This window comes from Mya arenaria, chromosome 16 (genome assembly GCF_026914265.1).
Source record: "Mya arenaria isolate MELC-2E11 chromosome 16, ASM2691426v1".
In the NCBI taxonomy this organism is placed as follows: domain Eukaryota; kingdom Metazoa; phylum Mollusca; class Bivalvia; order Myida; family Myidae; genus Mya; species Mya arenaria.
The window spans coordinates 39,887,063-39,911,848 of record NC_069137.1 but is presented as its reverse complement, the minus strand read 5'-3'; the positions used below and the strand labels follow the sequence as shown (position 1 = coordinate 39,911,848).

Sequence of the window (24,786 nt, the reverse complement as noted above, 5' to 3'; positions counted from 1 at the left end):
ATGAATAGAGAAATGTAAAAAAGTGAAAGCACTTACCTCGCGCCAGCGTTTATTCGATTTTAAATTATGTGCTAACTATTAACAGAAATCAGACTATGATTCATTTAATGCGATTTAATAGATTAATTTCTTTTTAATTTTATCTGAATATAAAAAGTAACGATATGCATCAAACAGTGCATCTTACAATACCGATCATTAAACATTCCTACTTTAAACAGAGCTTTGTGCAAATGTATTCAGATCGTATAAAGACACATTGTGTGCATGATGCAGGTATGAATAATACATTCTTTAACACGGTATGCCGAGCATTGAAAACGTACTTTTTTACAATGGCATATGCTTTTTTGTTCTCTTTGTCTAATGAATTCGGCTGTTTCCGGATACCCATCGAAGTTTGCCAACAATTGAAAAATCTCTGTCATTTTCATTCGAAAACAACCGTGGGTGTATTGACGGTTTGCAAAGTCAGAATTCTTTACATTTAATTACGCTGCAAGTAGATCGCTTTGAATTTTCAATTATTATGCAGTTAAGCTCAAGGATTTACTTTAAAGAATATTGATTATTAATGCATTTATACACATTTCAAAAGGATTAGTTTGAACTAAGTAACAACGTTACAACTCTGCTGTTAACTAATAATATCATGGATAATTTTAGGAACTACTTTTACTAATGCACCGGCATTCATCCGCGGCTCGTCGTACATGGGAGGTGACCAAGGTCAGGCCTCTTTTTCTTCTGCCTATCTTATGGTTCAGAATATCTGACCCATTCCCAATACCAAATATGTTTATTCTTTCCCAATTTCAAGAAAAAAACCCATCAAATCAGATGAAAAAGCTGACAAGAAAAGCCTGGCTTCCTAGTTGACACTGTGACCCTTAGCCGGGGTTTTAGTGCGCAAACAATTTATTTGGAATAATTCTACATTTACAATTATTGATACATTATTATTATAGATCAGTTTGTTTGGGGTGACATTCATGGTTATAAACATTCATTTCACACAAAAGAACATGAAAAGGATATGATTGTTTGAGTTTGTTTTGACATACTTTCCAAATGCAGCTTGTCTCACAATGATTTTCATGTTAACGTACATTCACTTTAGATAAAGAAGGTTATGGTTTGTTATAATGCTTCAGACAATACAGCAATATTGGTTGTAACCGGATATAGATAAAAAGGTTGCAGTGTTCAAACTATCATATCCGGTGTTGAACATTTACAGAGCTTTTCTGTTTTGAACGTTTTGGTTTTTAAAATATTTATTTTGTTATTATTGATTCCGCATTGCCTGCGTTCTTCCCTTAACAAACATATTCTTTTTTTCTCTTTTAGACAATTCGAAATGGGGAAATGATTATTTTGTGTTGTAAAGTAGGGTTGTTCGCGTTTGCTGATAAAATGGCTTATCTCATGAAAGTAAATTTTGCACCATAATTTTATAAGGATGTTGTTTTGAATGTGTCATACGAAGTTGACTCTAATGAAGATGAATATCATTTTATGATTGTATGTGATATATATTGCGACTTAAGGAGAGACTATATCCCTCCCTATTATACAAACAGGCTTAGCATGTTCTAATTTGTTAAACTGCTAAATGTAAAGAGTAAACAGCTCCTGCATAAAATACTGTATATATAATTAAAGCCTCGAAATTAAGAGATACTATTATTAATATTGTGCAATAGAATATTGTATCATCTCCGTTCCTCTTGTATTTTTTGGGGGTAATGGTGTTGTATGCCATTATTTGTGTATGTGTACATTTGTGATTTATTTACATGTATATGATGATAAGCTGTATATACTTAATTTTTATAAAGTTATGTTATGTTATGTTATGTTATGTCTAATGTTTCTTTGTTCTATGCGTTCGTTGGTTTCATTTAAGATATCTGACCACTATTTAGTTATCTTACCTGTTAGATTAATGTTCAATATTGATATATGGTAACTCATTAATTATTGGTATGTGTTTGTAAGGTCCTTCATTTATATAATATAATATATTTGTTCAATGACCGAAAGAAAAAAACTGGGGTTATAAAAAACTTCATATTTGCTATTTTTTCAACTTCAATCAGAAGTACATGAACATGTTTGCAATTTTCGAACGCCCAAATATATTTTATTTTTATATCAGTATAGACAAGTTCTTGTTCTGCTGACGGAATACTTTAAAGATACGCCATCCACCAGTAATACAATTTTTTTTAGAGATGCACTCTTACTCCCAAATAAGATGTACAACAATTAATGCAATTCATTTAATTTACTGAAAAATATGAATACATATCGAAAACAATGGTTCGAATGAAGGATACAGTGTTTAAACATGAAAGAAAGGTGCAGAAAATATGGTATTTCTATCTTATGAGTTGATAGTTGATCACTGTTAATCTTTCAACACTCACCAATCATTTAATATTTAAGTGTATGCGCTGTGCTATTTGTGGAGTTTTGTGTTGTTCTTCTATGTTTCTTGCTTGTGATTTTGTGTTCTATGTCTTTGGCGTTTGCCCAGTGCCACTAAACCGAATTTATGTTTAAACTTTTTGCTACTGAGCTAGTTTCTGTAGCTTTTTTGCATAAATATAGAAATAATATCAATAAAGATATATAAACGGCACTACGGCATCTTTGCACCTTATGATGGTTGGTTTACTTTAAGTGATATCATCTTCATCGTCTCAATCATTTCTATTATTATTTCAGAAATATAATCGGTATAACTTAATATTAAAAAAATGTATCATTTGACTGTTTTCAGAAAATATTTACCTCTAAGTAACTGCCAAGGAAATCGGATATTTATACGAGATATCAAAATAACATGTGTTTTAAGATTAATTTGACATTTACCCTTATTTAAATTGGCATACCTAGTGAAAATTAAAGAGAGATTCTTCAATAAATCAAGTTTCGACGACCATATTTTACCTACTTGATATGATTATATTACTAAATTTAAACACGAATGTATTTTGTAAAAAAATATTTACCACAATTAATACAATAGTTTAAATGAACAATACCAAAAAGGATGAATACATTTCAATAAAAGTGGTTCTTATCAATGATGCCGAGTTTAGTAAGAAAGGTGCAGAAAACACGGTAGTTCTACTGTTTTTTGAAACGATAGGAGATCACAGTAAATCTTTTATCACTCACCAATCAATTAATATTTTTGCATTTTCAGCTATTAAAAACAAGGTTACAGTCTTGTTATCAGTAAGTAATAGTTTCCATAAATTTAGTAAGAACTTAAACGTTTATCACTCAAAAGTTATGTTTTTGTGCATGTGTGTGTGTATTGATTTTGAATAAGAGTCTCACTTTAAAAGAAAAACATTCGGAACTTGCCGAAAATTTGCGTAAAAAGCAGACCACATACCGTATCGAAGAGCAGCTACCGCTGCCGATGCGCGAATCTCATCGAGTTTACAGTTGGTCGGATTTTGTTTAAGTTTTGTTTATGTTCTCATTCCCATTAATAATCAATATACGAAGGGACAAAGGTTTAAATAAATACAAAAGGAAAATTTTCGATTCCAGCCTTATAAGTAAATAAGGTGAACGCCTCTGTGATTTTGCATTTAAAGTGTTATTATAGTGTTACCGTTTGCTCAGGAAGCATATTTTGTTGTTTTATGGAAATATATCTCCATGGATAATACATGCACAACGTGACAATGGCGAAAGAGAACTATATTTTCTCACAGACCGTCGCTTTGTTAGGTAAGAACGCTAAAAAATATTAAGGAGGTTTTGATTGATGGTCACAAGGTCGGACAAGTTGGTTTCCTCCGGCCACTCCAGATCCCCCACCACCCACAACAAAATGCAGTGCTTCAGCGTTACATTGTGCCAACTTGAACAGTGTGTGTATACCACGTGATAAACTGCGTCATTTATGCTACGTCGGAAGACAATATTTTGCTTCGAATGAAGACTTAAAACATAACTTCACTATTTCTTCACCATATTAAATAAAACATAGCACAGTCTACGCCTCTTACGGAGCCTCACCTTCGGTCATTTACCAGAGTTTGATTGAGAGTTTAGTTTCTTAAAACACTTCGACAAACCTTTTCACAATACGGCCTCTGACGGAGCACTGTCAAAACATTTTTTTGGAAACAGGTTTGTTGAAGTGTTTGGGGAAACTCATCACCAAATCAAACTTTGTTAATAAAAATAAAATAGACTGCCCTTTGTTTTATTTAAAATAGTGTAGTAAGAAAAAATATCTTTGATTGAAGTCTTCATTTTATGCAAAATGTTGCCTTCCGGCGTAGCATATATGACGTAATTTACCACGTGGGATACACACACTGTTGAATGATCACTATTTTGTGATAACTGTAACTATGTACATAACGGTTATATAGCTAGACCTACAATCCTTGTAAAAAAGTAAGTTTAAAATTTGGATTTTTAACATCATGACAAGTATTAATACTTTTGTTACAATTATAACAATGTTTTTTTTTATACAAAATGTCTAATTATTATTATTATTTATTTTTTACAATAATAATAATAATAATAATAATAATAATAATAATAATAATAATAATAATAATAATTTGGCTTAATTCTTTCGAACAAAATAAAGTTGGTGTGGCAAAATTTGTTAGTTTAAAATTTTATTGAATGATTTTGAAAATCAACATACCAAAACATGTCCCATATTGAATTTCTCCAAACCGGAATTACTTTCTTTCTCATTCGGAACACCTCGGCCATTTCTCATCGAAAACAACTTTTTTTTATTTTGGATTTATGTCGGTACATCAGTAGAAGAAGTTCGTAAACAATAAATAATATTATCAATTGTATATAGTGTTTGACGTTATTTGTATTTCTTTGTTTAAATTGATTGCCAGTGTGGTGTATTATTGCATAAATAATTGAAATATCCATGGGTAAAGTCATCAATCTTAAATGCAAAATTCAAATTACTACGCGATCTACTTGCAAAGTAGTTAAATGTTTAGATTTCTGACATAGTAAACCGGCCATATACATCCGAGGTTGTTTTCGATGGAAACTGGTCGAGTTGTTCCGGATGTCGCTTGCTTTCCAAGTTTTCCTTAAATGGCCACTGAAAACTTGGGTAATATTTCCTTTTTAAATATTTGGAATTTCGTTCATATTTTCAGCGACCGTTGTTTATGCCAGCAGTAATTGTTTGTATACACAGCAGTGCATAAGTTGCAGAGGCGAGGATATAGGTCTACTTGGTACAGAAACAATTACAGACAGCGAGTGTTTAAACGAAAAGCAAGTATATATTTATTACCTTTAATCATACGCTTAAATGTTGGTATATTTTTATCATGTTCAATTGGTCATAACTTTGTCAAACCATAGAAATGGGCATTCAAGTGGCGAAAAGTGACATTAACCGCTTGCGTAAACGGATGTAACAACAGCTCCTGATGTACTTTATTATAATTAAATGTGTACGTATTATTGTTTTTAAACAACAGGCTGTCCAGCGGCCCTAAAATTCCTAAAGAAAACTGTTCAGCTTTGCTAAAATTCCTATTAAAACTCAAAATTCAAAGGGAATTCCTAAAAAAAGCCCTTATTTTTATGTCAATTCCTTCTTTTTTTAGTTTTAAAAATACAAAGTAACTCACTCACTATTTCATCTTTAATGTGTCTTTAACGTAAAATAACAGCTGAGCCAATGGAACCCTGGTGTATGTCATTCCTGTACTTATAGTATGTGAGTTTATTTCTTGTTAAATTTGCAGATGTAAATTCATTATGATGTTAACAACCACCATATTTAGCCCTTAAATTCCTAATTTTAGCCCTAAATTAGCCCTAAAATTATTTTTTTATCCCTAAAGTTAGCCCTTATTTCTTGCGAAAAAGTGCTGGACAGCCTGAAACAAGCGTTCTTGTGTGAATGTAATGAATAACGTTTTTTGATGACAATGAGATAATAGTTAATGATCACATTCCGACAGCCTAAAAAGTATGTTTATTCCACGTGTAAACTGGCCATGTTATTTCTTGTTGAGGCTCGGTGATAATTGGGTAAGGAGTCTGATAATGTTATGCGTTAAATTCTATAAGCGTCAAAAATCCAAGCGCACAATATATCAAATATCGGTAGTCCGTATTCCTCTCTGTTAACGTCACGCCATATCAAGTGCCATTGAGTATTGCAAGTGATTTATACCAGTACTTAATGTACTAAAATATTATCATGCCCCAATTTCTCGAAACTTCTTAAGCTTAACAGGCTTAAGTCGCTTATTTCAATTAGCCAAAATACATACTGAAAATGGATTTTGATAAATGAAGATTGGTTTATTCTGCTAATTATACAGATTATTCCTACATAATTTCTAAAAAATCTTGAAGAAGTAAATATAACACATTTTATTGAACAACAAAAATAGTGAGATTAGCTTAATCCTGTTATAAGGGACTTAAGAAGTTTCGAGAAATTGGGGCCAGTACTGCGTTTAGATTCGCAATGTCCTGTCCGATTCTCCTGTATTATTGTAGAATTTGATTTAACTTAGTTAGCGGCTTATGATTTCCGAATCTTTTCAAATATACTGCAGGCCCCAATTTCTCGAGATAACGGGATTAAGCTAAGCTCACTATTTTTGTTTGTCTTTCATTGGCGTAATATTGAATTCTTCAAGAGTTATCAGACTTTAAATATGAATTACCTATAAGATCATCACAATAATCAATATTTCATTTACCAAAATCACATATTAGTTTATTTTTTGTCTTATAAAATAAGCTGCTTAAGCCTGTTTAACTTAAGAAGGTTCGAAAAATTGGGGCCTAGAGTCGAGTACAACCTCCAGGATCAATATGCAGCACAATTCTCCCTATCTGATCCTATTAATTTATGGTAGAATATTCAGTTGGAATACCCTGTCTAATGCCTTTGACATTTTAAACCAGGACCCTATATATTTGGGTAGAATATTCACTTGGAATACCCTGTATAATGCCTTTGACATTTTAAACCAGGACCCTATTTATTTGGGTAGAATATTCACTTGGAATACCCTGTATATTGTCTTTGATATTTTAAACCAGGACCCTATTTAATTCGGGTAGAATATTCAGTTGGAATACTCTGTCTAATGCCTTTGACATTTTAAACCAGGACCCTATTTAATTCGGGTAGAATATTCAGTTGGAATACCCTGTCTTATGCCTTTGACATTTTAAACCAGGACTCTAGCCTACCCAACGGTGCATTATAGGAACAATAAGTGCAGTTACTTCAACAATCCGTTAAACGTATTATTTGACGACTTTCCCAAGGGGCGGTGGCAGTCATGGAGGACTTGTTACAAAGGTAATGAATTTAACCTAATACATACTGATGTATTTTCAAAATAACTTTTTAGTGATTAGGTTAATCTTTAACTACTTACAAAATTATGCATCCTGTAAAATATTAGTTACTGGTAACACAATTATACCCATGTATTTAATAACTGAAACCGCACAAATATTTAAAGACTGCAGGTGGGTCTATTGTCTCATAAGGTAGACATTCCGTGTTTTCTGCACCTTTCTTTCAAATTAAACACGGTATCCTTCATAAGAACCATTGTTTTCGATATTTATTTATATTTATATATTATCTTTTTCAATAAATTAAAACAATTGAATTAAATGTGGTATTGCTTATTTGGGAGTAAGAGTGCATCTTTAAAAGCAAATAATACCTTTTCCCTTTCTCATAACGTTTATTTTGCATAGATCGCACTGTATTATGAAGAACTAGCATATCCAACATGTCGTTTTATTGTATATGTACTTACTTGCAGGATGCAGGCAGTTCGAACTCTTTGAAAATGTGGAGTCTAATGTAAATTATGGATACACTATTTTGCAAGGCGTATCAACTATAGGCGAATGTCTCAAGAAATGCTTTGACGACCCTCTCTGTTACACCTTTCGATTCAACGGCGCTTGCATTCGCTATGATTGTGGCGGAATTTGCAATGTTGAGACAGGGTTGTTCACAATATATCAAAGACAGTGTTATAATGGTGAGAAATATTTGCCTTGTTTGTGGGAATTAATGCCAGGAAAAATGTTTAGATTTTCAAACCCGGCCACTAAAGTCCTGAACCCTACATGGCTTTTAAATCTGATTGAAAATCTATATAATGTGTCCTGTCTTACGTTAAGTTATTGAGGAGCATTCTAAAATAAAACAAATTGGTAAAAAAAACCTGACTTTCTTTGATAGTTGGTATACTTTCGGTTTTCTGAACTTTTTTTACAATATTTTGAAAGTATCATTAATTGTACTTTTTGTATGCGTAATAGCTAAAATATTTCCCGTTTTTTAGAATCTTGATGATGGACTTTTAATCAATTCATTATGGACTCGAATATGTAGTGTATAAAGGGAGGTCTGTTTCATGAGGACAGACAACAGGCCAATTGTTCAGAACTTTGTGAAAGTTGAGAAAGTTGTTAACATCATTGCTGTTAACCTTCATATCGTTCTGTCCCGGAAGTTTAATGGATACATTTGATATCTGCAGTATTTCTAGCAAGACTCGAAACCCTCTTTTCAGCTGCACTTGTTGATATTGAAATTGTAAGCACAAGCAAATATTTATGTTTTAAATGATATCAGCGATGTCACAATTCACGTTGTTAACTTTAATTTGAACACAATTCTGAACAATCGGCAAAACATGTATTCCATTTTCATCGACTTACACTTAAATGGGCCGATTGTTCAGAACTTTGTTAAAGTCAACAAGAAGAATAACAACATCGTTACAAGCTTTTTAAACGTGAAGTATTTTATTATGTAAATAATTTATATTTAAATGAAACTATTACAACAAAACAGTTTTTCACAAACTAGTATGTCAAATTTTGTAGGAATACTACAGATAACGACTGTGTCCATTAAAGTGACACTCTTATTCAAAATCAGTACATGCACTTGTATTACACAAATCAATTTTGACTGATAAACCTTAAGCTACTAATTACTAAATAATGGTTTTATGAAAAAAGTGAATAACTGATAACAAGATTGTAACCGTGTATTTAATAGCAGAAAGCGCAAAAATATTAAATGATTGGTGAATGCTAAAAGATTTACTGTGGTCTACTAGAGTCTCATAAGGCAGAAACAGCGTGTTTTATGCTTATTTCTTTCAAATTAAACTCGGTATCCTTCATAAGAACCACTGTTTTCGACAATTATTTATTCTTTTTTTAACACTAAAGATATATATCCAATTGTGGTGCATCTTTAAACTTCCAGAAAGCAAAGATTTGAAAGATAGCAACAATGACGTTAACAACGTTGTTAACTTGGACAAAGATCTGAACAATCGTCCCAATGAGAATTGTATAGAGAATATCCAGATATGATTGATCGCCATTGCATTCATATGCAATTTAAGATACATTCAATTAAACTACATGTTCATTATAAATGTAGGCTACTTTGATGACTCGACATCGATTTCACTAATGTGTGTGAACCCAGAAATACAAAGGTTAAACAGCTAATCATTGTCAAATCTGAGAAATATCCGGTTGATCTGTTTAATGATGAGAGATTCGTGCTCGAGGCAGGGTGAAGGGGCTAAGAGTTTTCGCTAAGTCATTTGTATGCCTCTCATGGTACTTACTTCCCATTTGCTTAATTGTCTGTCGTTAAAAGCTCGAAATCCTAAAAATAAAGCAGAGTATTTTTTGAGTAATCATATAGTAAATAAACTTTCGCACACCTATTTTACGCCCCCCCCCTCCCTCCCCCACCCCAACTTAAAAAATACAAGCCAATCATTGTGCCGTTCATATCTGCATTGAAATGAGGTTACACACAACCATAAAACTTTCTTCTAAACCGAACATATTCTTACAGAATGTCCTGTCATCGCCAATACATCTATTTACACCGTCAATCTACCAGAAGAAAGGTCACCAGGAGTAGTTATAAATTTTTCCTGCAGCTTTGGGATGGTCGCTACATCAGGAAATCTTGAAAGGTATGTAGGTATTTTATTTATGTCTTTTTTATCAAATGGTAAAATGATGCTGAGATTCTTTGATTTTTTTTCTGAAACATAGCAACATGATATATATTGACGGTGAATATCAGGAGCGGATCCAGGATGTAAGAGGGGGTGGATTTTAGGGAAATAAGGATACAATATCAGAATAAGCGACCTATAGGTTTATATATGCTTTATATGCTTTTTTAGATTTGATAAACTTGTAAGTACCTGCCTCGTTTGTGTAAACAGCATTTTGATTTACAGTTCATACATTTCTACTAGAATTATTATGATTTTTGTAAACAGATTGTATTTGAGGTCGGTAAGACTTTCTTTGTTTTAATAAAATTAGTTGAACAGAAATGTATTGATTTATCTAGATGAACAAAAATCCGACCCAGCGAAGCAACATGGTTTAAATTAGCTATATTGGGATAATGGAATTGCACCCTCCTTGGATGTCTTGTGACTCCATAATATTTTGGTTAAGATAAATGAAAATTAAAAACATATATTATAAAGAATATATATAAACGATTTCGTGTGCAGGCAAAATAAACTAAGAAAGTACCGAAAATAAAACAATGTTTTTTTACTTCAAAATGTTCGAAATATGACATAACGTATGATTTCAGATCAAATAAAGCGCACATACATAGACTGAAATAATTGTTTGGTATAATGCACCTTTGGACATTTATTTAACATATAAGATATCAGTAAGCAGTTACCTTTCAAAAGACATAAAACTTCCCATGGGATCCCCATGCATCCGAAATTAATATGAATGATATTCGCTTATTAAGCGAATCCCCATGCATCCGAAATTAATATGAATGATATTCGCTTATTTTGCGAATCCCAATGCATCCGAAATTAATATGAATGATATTCGATTATTTAGCGAATCCCCATGCATTCGAAATTAATATGAATGATATTCGCTTATTTAGCGAATCCCCATGCATCCGGAATTCATATGAATGATATTCGCTTATTTAGCTGTGGATCGACGCAAACAAACTTATTTTGTTTACAATCTCATATTGACTAGCAATACTTATAATTTAGGGGAAGGAATCATGTGTTTATCAATTCACTTTGCATGTATCGATTAGTTACCGTTACACAACTCTTTATTTTTGTTTATGTTGTATGTTATGTATTTTGGGACGGTGGCCTTAAATATTTAATAAACAGTTGACTTGAATTGACCTTGCGGATCGGATTTCTTAAGTTTCGTCGATACCTGATAGCGTAAAAGAGTCATCCCATATATGTCAGTATCCGAAACTTAGGTGCGATTTCCCATTGCCTTTGTTGGTGTAAAATCAATATTTTGCGGACAGACATGATCAAATCGTGTGTAAACATTTAAAAAATTAAACGTTGTATCAATTTAAAGGGAGGATAGTATGAACATATGAAATTCCACTAATGATTTGACATAATAATGGCCCTCATATATAAGTACAAATTCAAAGGTACCTGACTCCTTTTTGCTGAGTATGTCTTTCGCAATAATATCATTAAAAGTCGAATCATTATACAACCTTTTCAAGCGAGGACAGACTTTAAACTATATGGATGTTTTTTTCGACCTTTCATTCCAGGAAATGCTTGAACACTGCAACACCGAGCTGGAGCGGAAGTATTCCCTTGTGTGTGCCAGTCACGTGTGCCAATCCAACAACACATTCGAACATGGTATACTCCCTTATCCCTCAACTTTCGCCTCCTTTGTATGGAACAGTGGCCATCTATGTTTGCAACATAGGGTATGAACCAGTTGGGAGCGACACAATCACGTGTCAAGTTGATGGTACTTGGACAATTCTTGAACTTGTTTGCCAATTAGTGGATTGTGGCCTCCCTCAATCCATTGTTGACGGTTCTTTTAGCTTATCTCCTGGTACCGTGTACCTGAGTCGCGTGTTTTACTCGTGCGATACAGGATTTAATATTTCCGGAAATGACACCACCGTTTGCACTCATACTGGTTTATGGAACGGCACCGTACCGCAATGCACAATAGTTGACTGTGGACCAGTGACAGCACCAGTCAACGGTTCAGTTGAAATTCCTGGAGGTATGGAATCACAAAACTGATATTGATTGTTCTAGTGCGTTCACTATATGTATAATTTGTATGAGCTAGAAAATGCAGTTTGCGCATTAGCGCATCTTCTTTATATGAATAGAAATATTCGTTAAGTAACCATCATTTTTTTAATAATTATTCTTTATTTATTATTTATTATTATTTCATATTTGTATTATTATTATTGCCTTACATCAGGGACGACGTTTCATCAAGTTGCAAACTATTCGTGTGAACTTGGCTTCACGCTTATTGGCACAGACTTAAGAGTATGTCTAGAGAACGGAACATGGAACGAAAGTGAGCCTGGTTGTGAACTTATTGAGTGTGGCCTCCCACCATCACTTCCTCACGGCTCGTTCAGATTACCGTCTGGTACCGTGTACCTAAGTAACGTTGTTTACTCGTGCAATACAGGATTTACTATTTCCGGAAACAACACCATCCCTTGCTCTAATACGAGTGTATGGAACGGCACTGTGCCACAATGCAAACCAGTTGACTGTGGACCACTTACAGCACCAGTCAACGGTTCAGTTTTATTTCCTGGAGGTATGGCCACACTATAGCGTTTAAGCTTGTTCTAGTGTGTTTATACTGTATGAGTTATATGAATAAGACAATGCATTCTACGCACTAGAGTATCATTGTATAAATATCTGTTAGCTTAGCACCATGTGTCATAATAATATGTTTATCTTACACCAGGTACAACGTTTCAACAATTTGCAATCTATTTGTGTGACCTTGGCTTCACGCTCATTGGCACATACCAAAGAGCATGTCTAGAGGACGGAACATGGAACGAGACTGAGCCTGTTTGTGAACTTGTGGATTGTGGCCTCCCTCCAGCACTTCAAAACGGCTCATACAGCTTATCTTCTGGTACCGTGTATCTAAGTCACGTGTTTTACTCGTGCGATATAGGGTTTACTCTTTCCGGAAATGCCACCATCATTTGCACTCATACTGGTATATGGAACGACACCATGCCGAAATGCACACTAGTTGACTGTGGACCAGTGACAGCACCAGTCAACGGTTCAGTTGTAATTAATGGAGGTAAGGACTCGCGAAAATGTTATTGGTTTATTCAATGTGGTCATGCTATATGAGCTTGACAATGCATTTCGCGTATCGTTGTTCATATGAATAGAAATATTCTTTGGTTACCATGATTGTTGTAAATTATTCTTCTTATTACCTAACAACAGGTACAACGTTTCATCAAGTTGCAAACTATTCGTGTGAACTTGGCTTCACGCTTATTGGCACAGACCTAAGAGTATGTCTAGAGAACGGAACATGGAACGAAAGTGAGCCTGGTTGTGAACTTATTGAGTGTGGCCTCCCACCATCACTTCCTCACGGCTCGTTCAGATTACCGTCTGGTACCGTGTACCTAAGTAACGTTGTTTACTCGTGCAATACAGGATTTACTATTTCCGGAAACAACACCATCCCTTGCTCTAATACGAGTGTATGGAACGGCACTGTGCCACAATGCAAACCAGTTGACTGTGGACCACTTACAGCACCAGTCAACGGTTCAGTTTTATTTCCTGGAGGTATGGCCACACTATAGCGTTTAAGCTTGTTCTAACGTGTTTATACTGCATGAGTTATATGAATAAGACAATGCATTCTACGCACTAGGGTATCATTGTATAAATATCTGGTAGCTTAGCTCTATGTGTCATAATAATATGTTTATCTTACACCAGGTACAACGTTTCAACAATTTGCAATCTATTTGTGTGACCTTGGCTTCACGCTCATTGGCACATACCAAAGAGCATGTCTAGAGGACGGAACATGGAACGAGACTGAGCCTGTTTGTGAACTTGTGGATTGTGGCCTCCCTCCAGCACTTCAAAACGGCTCATACAGCTTATCTTCTGGTACCGTGTATCTAAGTCACGTGTTTTACTCGTGCGATATAGGGTTTACTCTTTCCGGAAATGCCACCATCATTTGCTCTCATACTGGTTTATGGAACGGCACTGTGCCACAATGCACACTAGTTGACTGTGGATCAGTGACAGCACCAGTCAACGGTTCAGTTGTATTATCTGGAGGTGAGGCATCACTCAAGTGAATATTTAATCCTCTTCTTTATACAAGGCCCATATTCATCAACGATTTCGGTTTGTGACTCAGACTCATAGGTACAAAAGCGAATTTAGTTTGAGATAAGGACGATCGAATTTTAATAGGTTTAGTTTGAAATAAGGACGATCGAATTTTAATATGTTTGTAAAATCAATATAATCATTTTTGACACAAATTGTGTGGAATGATAGAATTTGTTTAGTATGTTATTTGAAACATTTGCAGCAAATCATACCATTCGTGGTCTTGTTCAAATAACACATTTACAATAAAATGAAGATAAGCAGTTTTGTGTGTTGAGCCTCAGATGTTAGTGAATATGGGTCCATGATGTTCATGTATCTATGGTTACATATATAAGCGAAACACTTTGTTTTTATAACGCGTATTTGTAAGGTTGCCTTTCTTGTGTTTTTAATTTTTAATGTTTATATTTCATTTTTTTGTTCATTGTATGGATTTCATTGAATATCCGCTTTAACAAAATTATAATTGCTGGCTAGTTTGCACATATTAGTGTTTACCTTATATGAATAAGGACTACAATTCAATTGACTCCCAGACTATTGGACCATGGCGTGCCATTTTAAATGACGTAATCAATAAGTCAAAAATCCTCACTCTAAGGCCGCCACGACTAACTCGAGACAGATGATACAATTGCACGAAAAATGTAGATTGTCAAAAACTTAAATACAGTTGATATCGTTGTGTACAACGCATTGATTCCTACTTACTGATGACTATTACATCGCTTAAAATACATTTTTTTTCTCAGTTTTTGCATGATTTTTCCAATTCGAAATCTACTGGGTTTGTCATTAATCCCAGTAATTAAAAAAAAAGAGTCGGCATATTTATCATCACTCATCACGTGACTTTGACATGCTAAATATACACACTTCATGGCTTACCAAACGAACGTACACTACTAGGAAGCGAATAAAAACGTAGATGGAAACTTGATAAAAGATAATTAACACTGCTGAAAATGTCAGAAATTTGGCTTAAACAGTTATTGGCAGGTTGAAGGTTGAAAACAATCCCGTGACTTGAAAGACCACACTTTTTTAAACCGGGAATCCCTGGAGCAATATTTTTAAACGGGGCACCTAAGCTGAGACTGCGCTATGGTCGACACAAGTTGTTGCGTTTATTCTTTAAACCGTGCAAAACTAAATACTATCGGCCACATACGTATTGACAATTCTAGCTTGTTTATAGTAAATACTGTATTTGCCGAATTTGGAATCATCTGGTGTCTAGTCCCTCAAAAGTAACCTTTCGCTCATATATGTCTATGAAATGTTTGTTTCATACTTGGTTGTCAAGAACAGGATGACTATTTCACCTAGAAATGATCGTATACCACACTGATAAAATGCAAAATCTAAAACTCGACCTTTTTAATATCATTGTTATCAAATAGTGTTACATTTGAATTAAATCGATAGTCGTTGGCCAAAACAAAGGTTAGCTGTAGAGCTTATTTTAGCGTCTTTCAGTTTCTCATTACAGGAAAAATTGTGCCTTTAACGGATGACTCTAGCACGGGATTGCCACACAAATACATATTTTATTTCGGGAGTTAAAACCGGAAGTGCGACAAGCGTCCAGTTATAATAAGGCCCAGAACCAGATATTCTAGTAAATAGGTAATTGGGAACTGAATAAAAAGGGTCGTTTTAATATTAATGTTGAGAGAGATTCAAGTGTCACGTCAGTATCACATTGATGTCTCCTCATTCATATTCCGTATGTTATTCATATTAGAACGTGCGAGGTACTGAGTTATATGCAATGGATTTACACTTGAGTGGTAACGCACCAACAACGTTTTCATGTGGGCATACTAAACTATTGTGATGCTCAGGATCATAGCAACACTATTTTAGCTTTAGATAACTTAACATCTGTTATATGACGTCAAAAATGCGAATGACAATTCGCTCGGCTACTTGAAAAATGACGACTATCTGACCCGGTGTCATATTGGTGAGTAGTTATCTGACCGATGCATACGCAATATCTAAAACACAGTACAGATTGTCCGGTTAGAGCAGTGGTTAGCGCACTCGTTTCTCACCTAGGCGACCCGGGATTCGAGTCCCGGCCTGGGCGCATGTGAGTTTGGTTTGTGGTCGCCAAGCCGGACAAGTGGGTTTCCTCCGGGTACTCCGGTTTCCCCCACAACACAAGGCAACACTCTCGCGTAAAATCGTGCCAACGAGAGTGATTAATATAATGTAGTAATAACTTGTTTCACAATCGTTGTAAAATAAATAGTTTAAACTAAACTAAATATCTAAAACAAATTAAGCCAATTAAGCTTACGGTACACATCTAAGTGATTCAATGCTGCAACTGTTACTTTTCTGTGGGCTCTACCACCGTCTTTCGCATGTATAAACTTCCAACTCTGTGAGTGCCGGGTATACTGTATCGACTTATCGAGCAATAATCACCATTTGACGGAAATGTAAATGTTTACCCTGAACGGAAAAAGCTCCGGCTCGTGAACAAACAGTACCACATTTAGCTGTTTAATGTGTTCGCTTTGTAGTAAAATGTATACACATCCTCCTCGGGCAGAATATTTCCTTTGTTATTCAAAACCACTTTCAACGGGAAATAATCGTTTTTTTGATTTCTGGTTTCAGAAACATTGTAGTTTATCTTTTGTTTGTTTCAGGATTGTCTTATGTCCAAGTCCCTCGCCTATCGTTAAACGCGCGTTTTCTCCCAAATGGTTATGTAACAGATGTTCATTCCTAAGGTCATTGACCTGCTTTTTCTTGATGATCGTTTCATTTCATCAAGATCAAACTTACCCCTATCTTCGTTGGTTCGTTTCCTTGCAACTCACTGTTATTAACTTTTTTCCTTTTTCACTCGTTTAACCGCAAGTTTCGACTGTTGCTATGGTTGAATCCACATCTGGAGCTAGACATGTTTCTTGTTCGAGTGTCGTTAAATGATGATTTGACCTAGCGTCGTTCCATCTTACACAATTATGTCGACACGTATTTTATCCGACGATCTTTGATTCTGTTAATGGCATTCGTTTGTAGAAAACTGACGTCAGTTCAGACGTATTTTTGATTGGATATCCTATTATAAAGACGTTCACATCCCTCGTTTAAGGGAAAACAACTTTTAATATACAACTCACTATATCGCTGGAGCCCAAATATTTCGTATTACCGACGCTTAATAAGTTCTATCGTTTTCCGAAGGTCTCAAATGAGTTCGGTTCACACATGTTGCCATAAACTCGTAAACAGCATTGAACAAACTTATCGTTAAAGGGAACTGATGATCGAAATTCTAGAGCATCTAAGTAGTTTTTGACCGCATGGGTTGAACATTTAAAGCCAGATTTCATACCGACTCCTGGACTGTAAGTGACAAATATCCTTTGAATACAATTAAAACAAAGCTATAAACTTCGAAATAAAGAATAAAAAAAATATAACACCCAAGATGACGCGGCCGTGAGAGTATGTCATCCGGTATTGCGTTAAATGAGCTGAGAGTTTATGAGTCAATAACAATGTGAAAGTAAAAAAACATACATGCATTTATTTTTAAGATCTATTACAATTTATGATTGTGTTTGGATTGTAATTTGTAAATTCGAAGGAAATAGATATTTATTCATATCGTCGCATACCTCATTTGTCTGAACTAAAACTACAAAACCTACGATATTTGTTCAGGCACAACGTATGGTGAGGTTGCTAACTTTACATGTGATGATGGTTTTGTGATCACTGGCAGCGACAGTATCAGATGTAATGCAAGCGGCCTTTGGAATGCATCAACACCAACGTGCAGTGTTCAAGGTATGGAAGTTCATTAAACCCCCTCATTCACTACTACTGGAATTACTTATGTCGCTGCTGCTGCTAGTTCTACTACGACTACTTCTAGCATTGCAAATACTACATATGCTGCAATGCTACTACATGTACTACTATTACTACTTCTACCACTACCACTACCACTTCCACTACCACTACCACTACCACCACCACCACCGCCACCACCACCACCTTCACCACTACTACATTGACTTAGTCCTTAACTATTAAATTGAGATAACAACGCGCTGACATTGTAAACCATCCATATACATCTGAAATTGTTTTCGAAGGAAAATGGCCGAGGTCATCCGATTGCGTCAGCCGCAATATTCTCTTAGTTTGCTTAAAGAGACTTTTACGAATAGCGTTTGCTTACACCAAGTTAGTCCCGACAGACTGTAGTGATAATCATGATCACAATCTAAATATTTATGACAAATAACCCTACGTAATATTTTACGTAAGGTCTTTATCCTTTGATGCATATTTTGTTTACCTCCTCTTCCGACGTATATTTTTTCTTGTACAACTTGTGGTTACGAAACTGAATATAAATCAAATAAGAGAATAATGCAAGTCATTTTTGTCCTAGTTCATTTTCAAAACAATTGCAGTAGATTTGAATGAATGGTCATCTATTCAGATTAAAAAGGAACAATTGTGATGTAATAATTAAAGTGACACTCTTATTCAAAATCAATACACACACATGTGTAACCAATATAAATTTTGAGTGATAAACCTTTAACTACTTACTAAATAATGCATTTATGGAAAACATAAATTACTGATAACAAGATTGTAACCGTGTATTTAATAGCTAAACACGCAAAAAATATCAAATGATTGGGGAATGCTAAAAGATTCACTGTGATCTACTATGGTCTCATAACATAGACAAACCGAGTTGTATGCACATTTCTTTCAAATTAAAACTCGGTAACCTTCATAAGAACCATTGTTTTCAACATTTATTCATCCTTTTTGGAACATTAAAAAAAGGTTTTAATTGTAGTAAATCTTACGTGAGAATAGGAGTGCATCTTTAAAGTTATCAAAATTGCATTGTTACCTTTTTTAACAGGAGATTTAATCAAAGGAGCGATGTAGTCTGTATACACTATGCCGAGTACATGCAATTCCTCCGAGACTTTGGAGGAGCTCGCAAATTGTGATGTGGTACTTCAGATTATTAAAAATAACTTTCTTACCGTTTTTACAGGTGTTGTAAAAGAAAAGCTTAAACCTCTTTATATCATGCCGTGTTTATGCAACCTCGACAAGACGTTTGCTGGACTCACACAGGAGGAGATCATTAGGCAGCTTATTGAGAACACGACTATCAATAGGAAGAACACTTCTGCATACATATACAAACACATATGCCGAGAAGATAACCGTCCAGTAAGCGTAGCTACAGGATTATTCAGCGCGTGTGTCTTCAGTGCTCTACTCGCGGTAATAGTATGTTCGGATGTGAAGCATTTCTTGCGACACCTGAGAAACTACGGAGCCATGTTTGACCGATCTCGATAAAATTGAGGGATATAGCAATAGGCTTTGAACTAGCTGTGGTGTTAATGTCATAATCAAGTCAACAACTGGAATATCAGAGCACCCTTCATATACAGAATACAAGTGTACCCAATATGGATAATGTATTGTATTGAGGGGACTCTCGTGAGTTTCATAGGGTCAGACATCGAACAATCTCATTTCATTTGCAATGTGAAAACCCTTGCTTTAAGCAATGGCAAATCGCTATAAGAAGTTCAAAAACGAGTTCATTTAATTTTGTTCTTAAATGTATAGAACTGTGACCGAATATTCTCCACTTATCCTAGAAGCGTTGGATAATTTTCAGTGTGTCAATTTATTTCAGTTACTAAGCAATGTTCGTTAGTAATAACTAGTAAAATAACTTGTGTTAAAATAACGTTAAATAATTGTTATGCTGGATCCCTCTTCCTTCCAGGATATTTCGTTTGCGACTACAATTCCAACTTTTATTGATATAAAAAAAAGTTTTTCGACAATTATCCTTCATCATTCATTATTTCGTCATTGAAATTGGAAAAAAATGTATTTTAAGGGATTAGCTACTGACACACTAGTGTAAGAATAATCCTTGATAAAATCAAACTTGAAGCCTTATTCTTTGAAAAAATGAGAGTGAACCTCAGTGTGATATATTCTTGCGGCCATCTTGAACGACATTATACTTGATTTGGTACAAAAAGCTTTCGAATCACATTAAAGGATATTCCGACAATTGTTTAATGTTAACAAATATAGTTGGTGACTGACCAATTATCAAAACTTTGAAAGAAAGGTCTCCTTTTGGTACATTTTGTCCGCAATGTTTGACGCCATTTTAATGTTGATCTTGCTCAAAATACTGTTAATTAATCAATAGCATATGTTAATTCAAAGCAATACCATTAAGGTCTTACAAACTAGCAACGCAAAAGGAGAAGATCATTTTTGTACATTTGGCGATCATTGACGCGCTTTTGAATATAAATGATCTTTAGTTGGCTTCCTATATACAAGTACATAGTCCCTTCATGTTTGAACTAAATGACTCACGAATAAATGTCACGGTTCATGCACATATTTGTACGAATAATGTACTTTGGAATCCAGTGTCGTCCATCTTGGACGCCTGCTGTAACATTTATTTCGATATCAATATTACTCTATCAGATTTATGTATAAAATGGTATAAGCTATTAAAATAAGCTGCGATGTAACATGTCAGCTAAAATACCCAATTTGGCAGCCAACTTAAAGGGATTTTTGATTCCAAAATCAAAACTTGGATATAAATATATGAAAATGCGTTAAAACAAATGCAATAACTTCGTTTCAAATTTCCCCTTTTGAAATATTATGAAAATATAAACATGTTTCAACAATTCATTTTGTTTTGATTGTTCAATTGTTATCTTCAAAATGGAGTTTGAATTTGAAGCTTAACATATGAAGCGAGATTCAATTCGACGCATTTCAGCGAATGTTTATGACAATCATTTATTAATATTGGTAAAACATTAAACCGTGTATGCCATTGTATTTTGTTAAGCTATTCAACCGTGTATGCTGTTATATTTTGTGAAGCTATTTGATTTTCAATTGACATGTCAATAAACGAGATGAATTGCTTTGTGGCGGCTTAGAAAAACTCTTCTTAATTCACAATGTAGTAATTTGAGTTCTCGCCATTCATCTGAAATTATATGATTGAAATTTAAAAATACAATGGGTACATCAGAAAGTTATGTAACATGCTAAATAATATAAAAACAACAATCATTGCACGAACTCATTATATTGCAACCTCTCAAATTTCCCATGTACAGGAATTTATTTTTGCAAGTGTGATATCTATTTTCTAAAAGCGTCAGAGTCGTCTGCCCTTTATATCTGCTATTCGCTCTGGTAAATTGCTTTCCTTAAGCTCAAGTCTCATAAATCAGGAGAATTAGGCGAATGACGAAGGACATTTACTTCATCATTAACAAGAATTGACATTTCGAGCCCTTTTCATGCACACGGAAGTGCCCTTTCTAAACATAGAATAGAATGTACTTGTACTCTGCAACACAATGTGTATTTAATAAAGCCCAGTAATTATTTTTCCCGCCTTACATGGAATCAATATCACCGAGCCACAATTTTTAAAATAATATTGTGGCCAATTTATCAACGATCGAATAGTAAGATCCAATTTTAAAATCAATAAGTTTAGGCTGTAACGAAATATACTGAAAGATGTTTTGAAATATGTTTATATACAGATATTTGTTGATCGATTAACAAGTAAACCTTTAGTTATATTTTTTCACTGACCAAGTATTCACTTGAAGATCGTGATCTTACGACATGTTTTGTACGCTCGCTGAAAGGATGGTCCTATTATCGGTCCTCAAACCAATACATGTGTTTGACCCATACATGACATCTTCGGCAACCAGTGTACCTTCTTTTGTTACATTTAATACATACCGTGGGGAAAATTGAATGAAAACACTTGTTATATTGAGTATGCACGAGGTAGGAGAGATATATTTTATATTCCAATGAAATCGCTTGACTATCGCTTGAAGGTAAAGACTAGTACAGTTCAATAGTGTTATAAAAATCGTGAGTATCAGACGTGGTTGAAGTTTTCTCGTAGAAGCACTCAAGCATGAAGTAGGGAATGTCGACAGAGTTTCACCTGTCATTTCTCTAAAATAGCAGTCTGAATCAAACTGAGGATGCTGGTTTCATATCTTGTGCTTTTAGTTGGAGCCGTATTCAATAATTAAATCGGATTGAACTTAAGTTTAAGATTACAGTCATAAGTGGTTTGATTGGTCTGTATATTGAGCTGACTAATAAGTAGAATGGAATCACTAAGTCATGTCTAAGATAATTATTGAATACTGGTCCTACATGCACTTTTCACTGTGTTGCCTTAATGCAATATTCGCGCCGAATGACAATAAGCACATTCTATGGCCGAGGTTTTAAGATATTTTTATCGCCATCCGAGCGTATGGTTTAGCGCGGAAACGAGGTTTACCGCGACAAGACAAAGAGACACACAACGTGACGAGGAAACGAGAAATACAACGCGACAAGACAACATGACACACAACGCGACAAGACAACGAGACACACAATGTGACGAGGAAACGAGAAATACAACGCGACAAGACAACATGACACACAACGCGACAAGACAACGAGACACACAACGTGACGAGGAAACGAGACACATACGCGAGAAGACAACGAGACACACAACGCTACAAGACAACGATACCCACAATGCGACAAGACAACGAGACACACAACGCGACAAGACACACACAACGCGACAAGACACACAAAACGCGACAAGACAACGAGATACACAGCGCGACAAGACACACAGAACGCATCAAGACAACAAGAAACGCAACTCGACAAGATACAAACAACGCGACAAGACAACAAACATTGACACATATAACGCAAAAAGTCACTAGACAATGAAATTCACTTCGCGACATGACGACAGACAAGGACACACAAAACGCGACAAGACAATGGACATCGTGACACACAACAAGACATGTTGACGAACAACAACACACACAACGCGAAAACACAATATACAGCAAAACGCAAAAATACTATTCAATGCGACAGACAACGCGACAAGACAACACACAACGATACACATCACCCAAAAACATAACATATTACTAGACAATAAAATGAAACACAACGCAACAAGACATTAGACAACGAGACGCACAACACCACAAAACAACATACGATGAGACACACTACGAAACAGATAAATAAACTACAAGACCCACAACGCGACATGATGACAGACAACGAGACAAAAAAGCTACAACACAACATACAACGAGACAAGACAACGTACAATGAGACACAACGCTACAAGAAAACGAGACAAACAACGCTAAAAGACAACATACAACGCGACAAGACAACATACTACGAGACGCACAACACGTACAACGACACACACAACATGACAAGACAACGTACAACGAGACACACAACGCTAAAAGACAACATACAACGTGAAACAAAACGCTACAAGACAACATACAACGGAAAATTAAACACGACAAGACAACATACAACGTGAAACACAACGCTACAAGACAACATACAACGTGACACACAACGCTACAAGACAACATACAACGAGACACTTAACGCTACAGACATCATATAAAGAGACACACAATGTTGCCGTCATCATATAACGAGACACAAAACGCTACAAGACTGCGTATAACGAGACACATAACGCTACAAGACAATATACAACGAAACACACAACACGACAGGACAACATACAACGAGACAAGAAAACATGATAAGACAGCATACAACGAGACACACAACACGACAAGAAAACAAACAACGAGACAAAAACACGAAAAGACAATGTACAACGAGACAATCATCATGACAAGAGAATGTACAACGAAACACAAAACACGACAAGACAACGTACAACGAGACTCACAACACGACAAGACAAATACAACGAGAGACAACATAAAACAAGACACACAACGCTACATACATCATATAACGAGACACACAACACGGCAAGACACAAAACGCTACAGACATCATATAATGAGACACACAACGCTACAGACATTATATAACAAGCACATAACGCTACAAGACAACGTACAACGAGACACTCAACACTACAAGACAACATACAACGAGACACACAACACGACAAGACAACGTACAACGAGACAAACAACACGACAAGACAACGTACAACGAGACACACAACGCTACAAGACAACATACCACGAGACACACAACACGACAAGACAACGTACAACGAGACACACTACGCTACAAGACAACATACGACGAGACATAAAACACGACAAGACAGCGTACAACGAGACAATACAACGTACAACGAGACACCCAACGCTACACAAAACAAACAACGAGACACACAACGCTACACAAAACATACAACGAGACACACAACACGACAAAAAAACGTACAACTAGACTCACAACGCTACAAGACAACAAAGAATGAGACAAACAACGCTACAAAATCAACATACGACGAGACAAGACGACGTACAACGAGAAA

At 35.2% G+C, this 24,786-nt stretch overlaps 1 protein-coding gene across 1 annotated transcript; it reads left to right on the top strand.

Annotated features, from left to right (window-relative positions):
* The first annotated feature begins 10,132 nt into the window (after positions 1 to 10,132).
* On the top strand, positions 10,133 to 19,670 carry LOC128221634 (sushi, von Willebrand factor type A, EGF and pentraxin domain-containing protein 1-like). The gene is made up of 8 exons (XM_052930238.1): positions 10,133 to 10,174; positions 11,669 to 11,762; positions 12,355 to 12,546; positions 12,865 to 13,218; positions 13,371 to 13,562; positions 13,881 to 14,234; positions 17,988 to 18,113; positions 19,357 to 19,670. The coding sequence occupies exons 1-8, from the start codon at positions 10,133 to 10,135 to the stop codon at positions 19,668 to 19,670; spliced, it is 1,668 nt and encodes a 555-aa protein (XP_052786198.1).
* Positions 19,671 to 24,786: the final 5,116 nt, after the last annotated feature.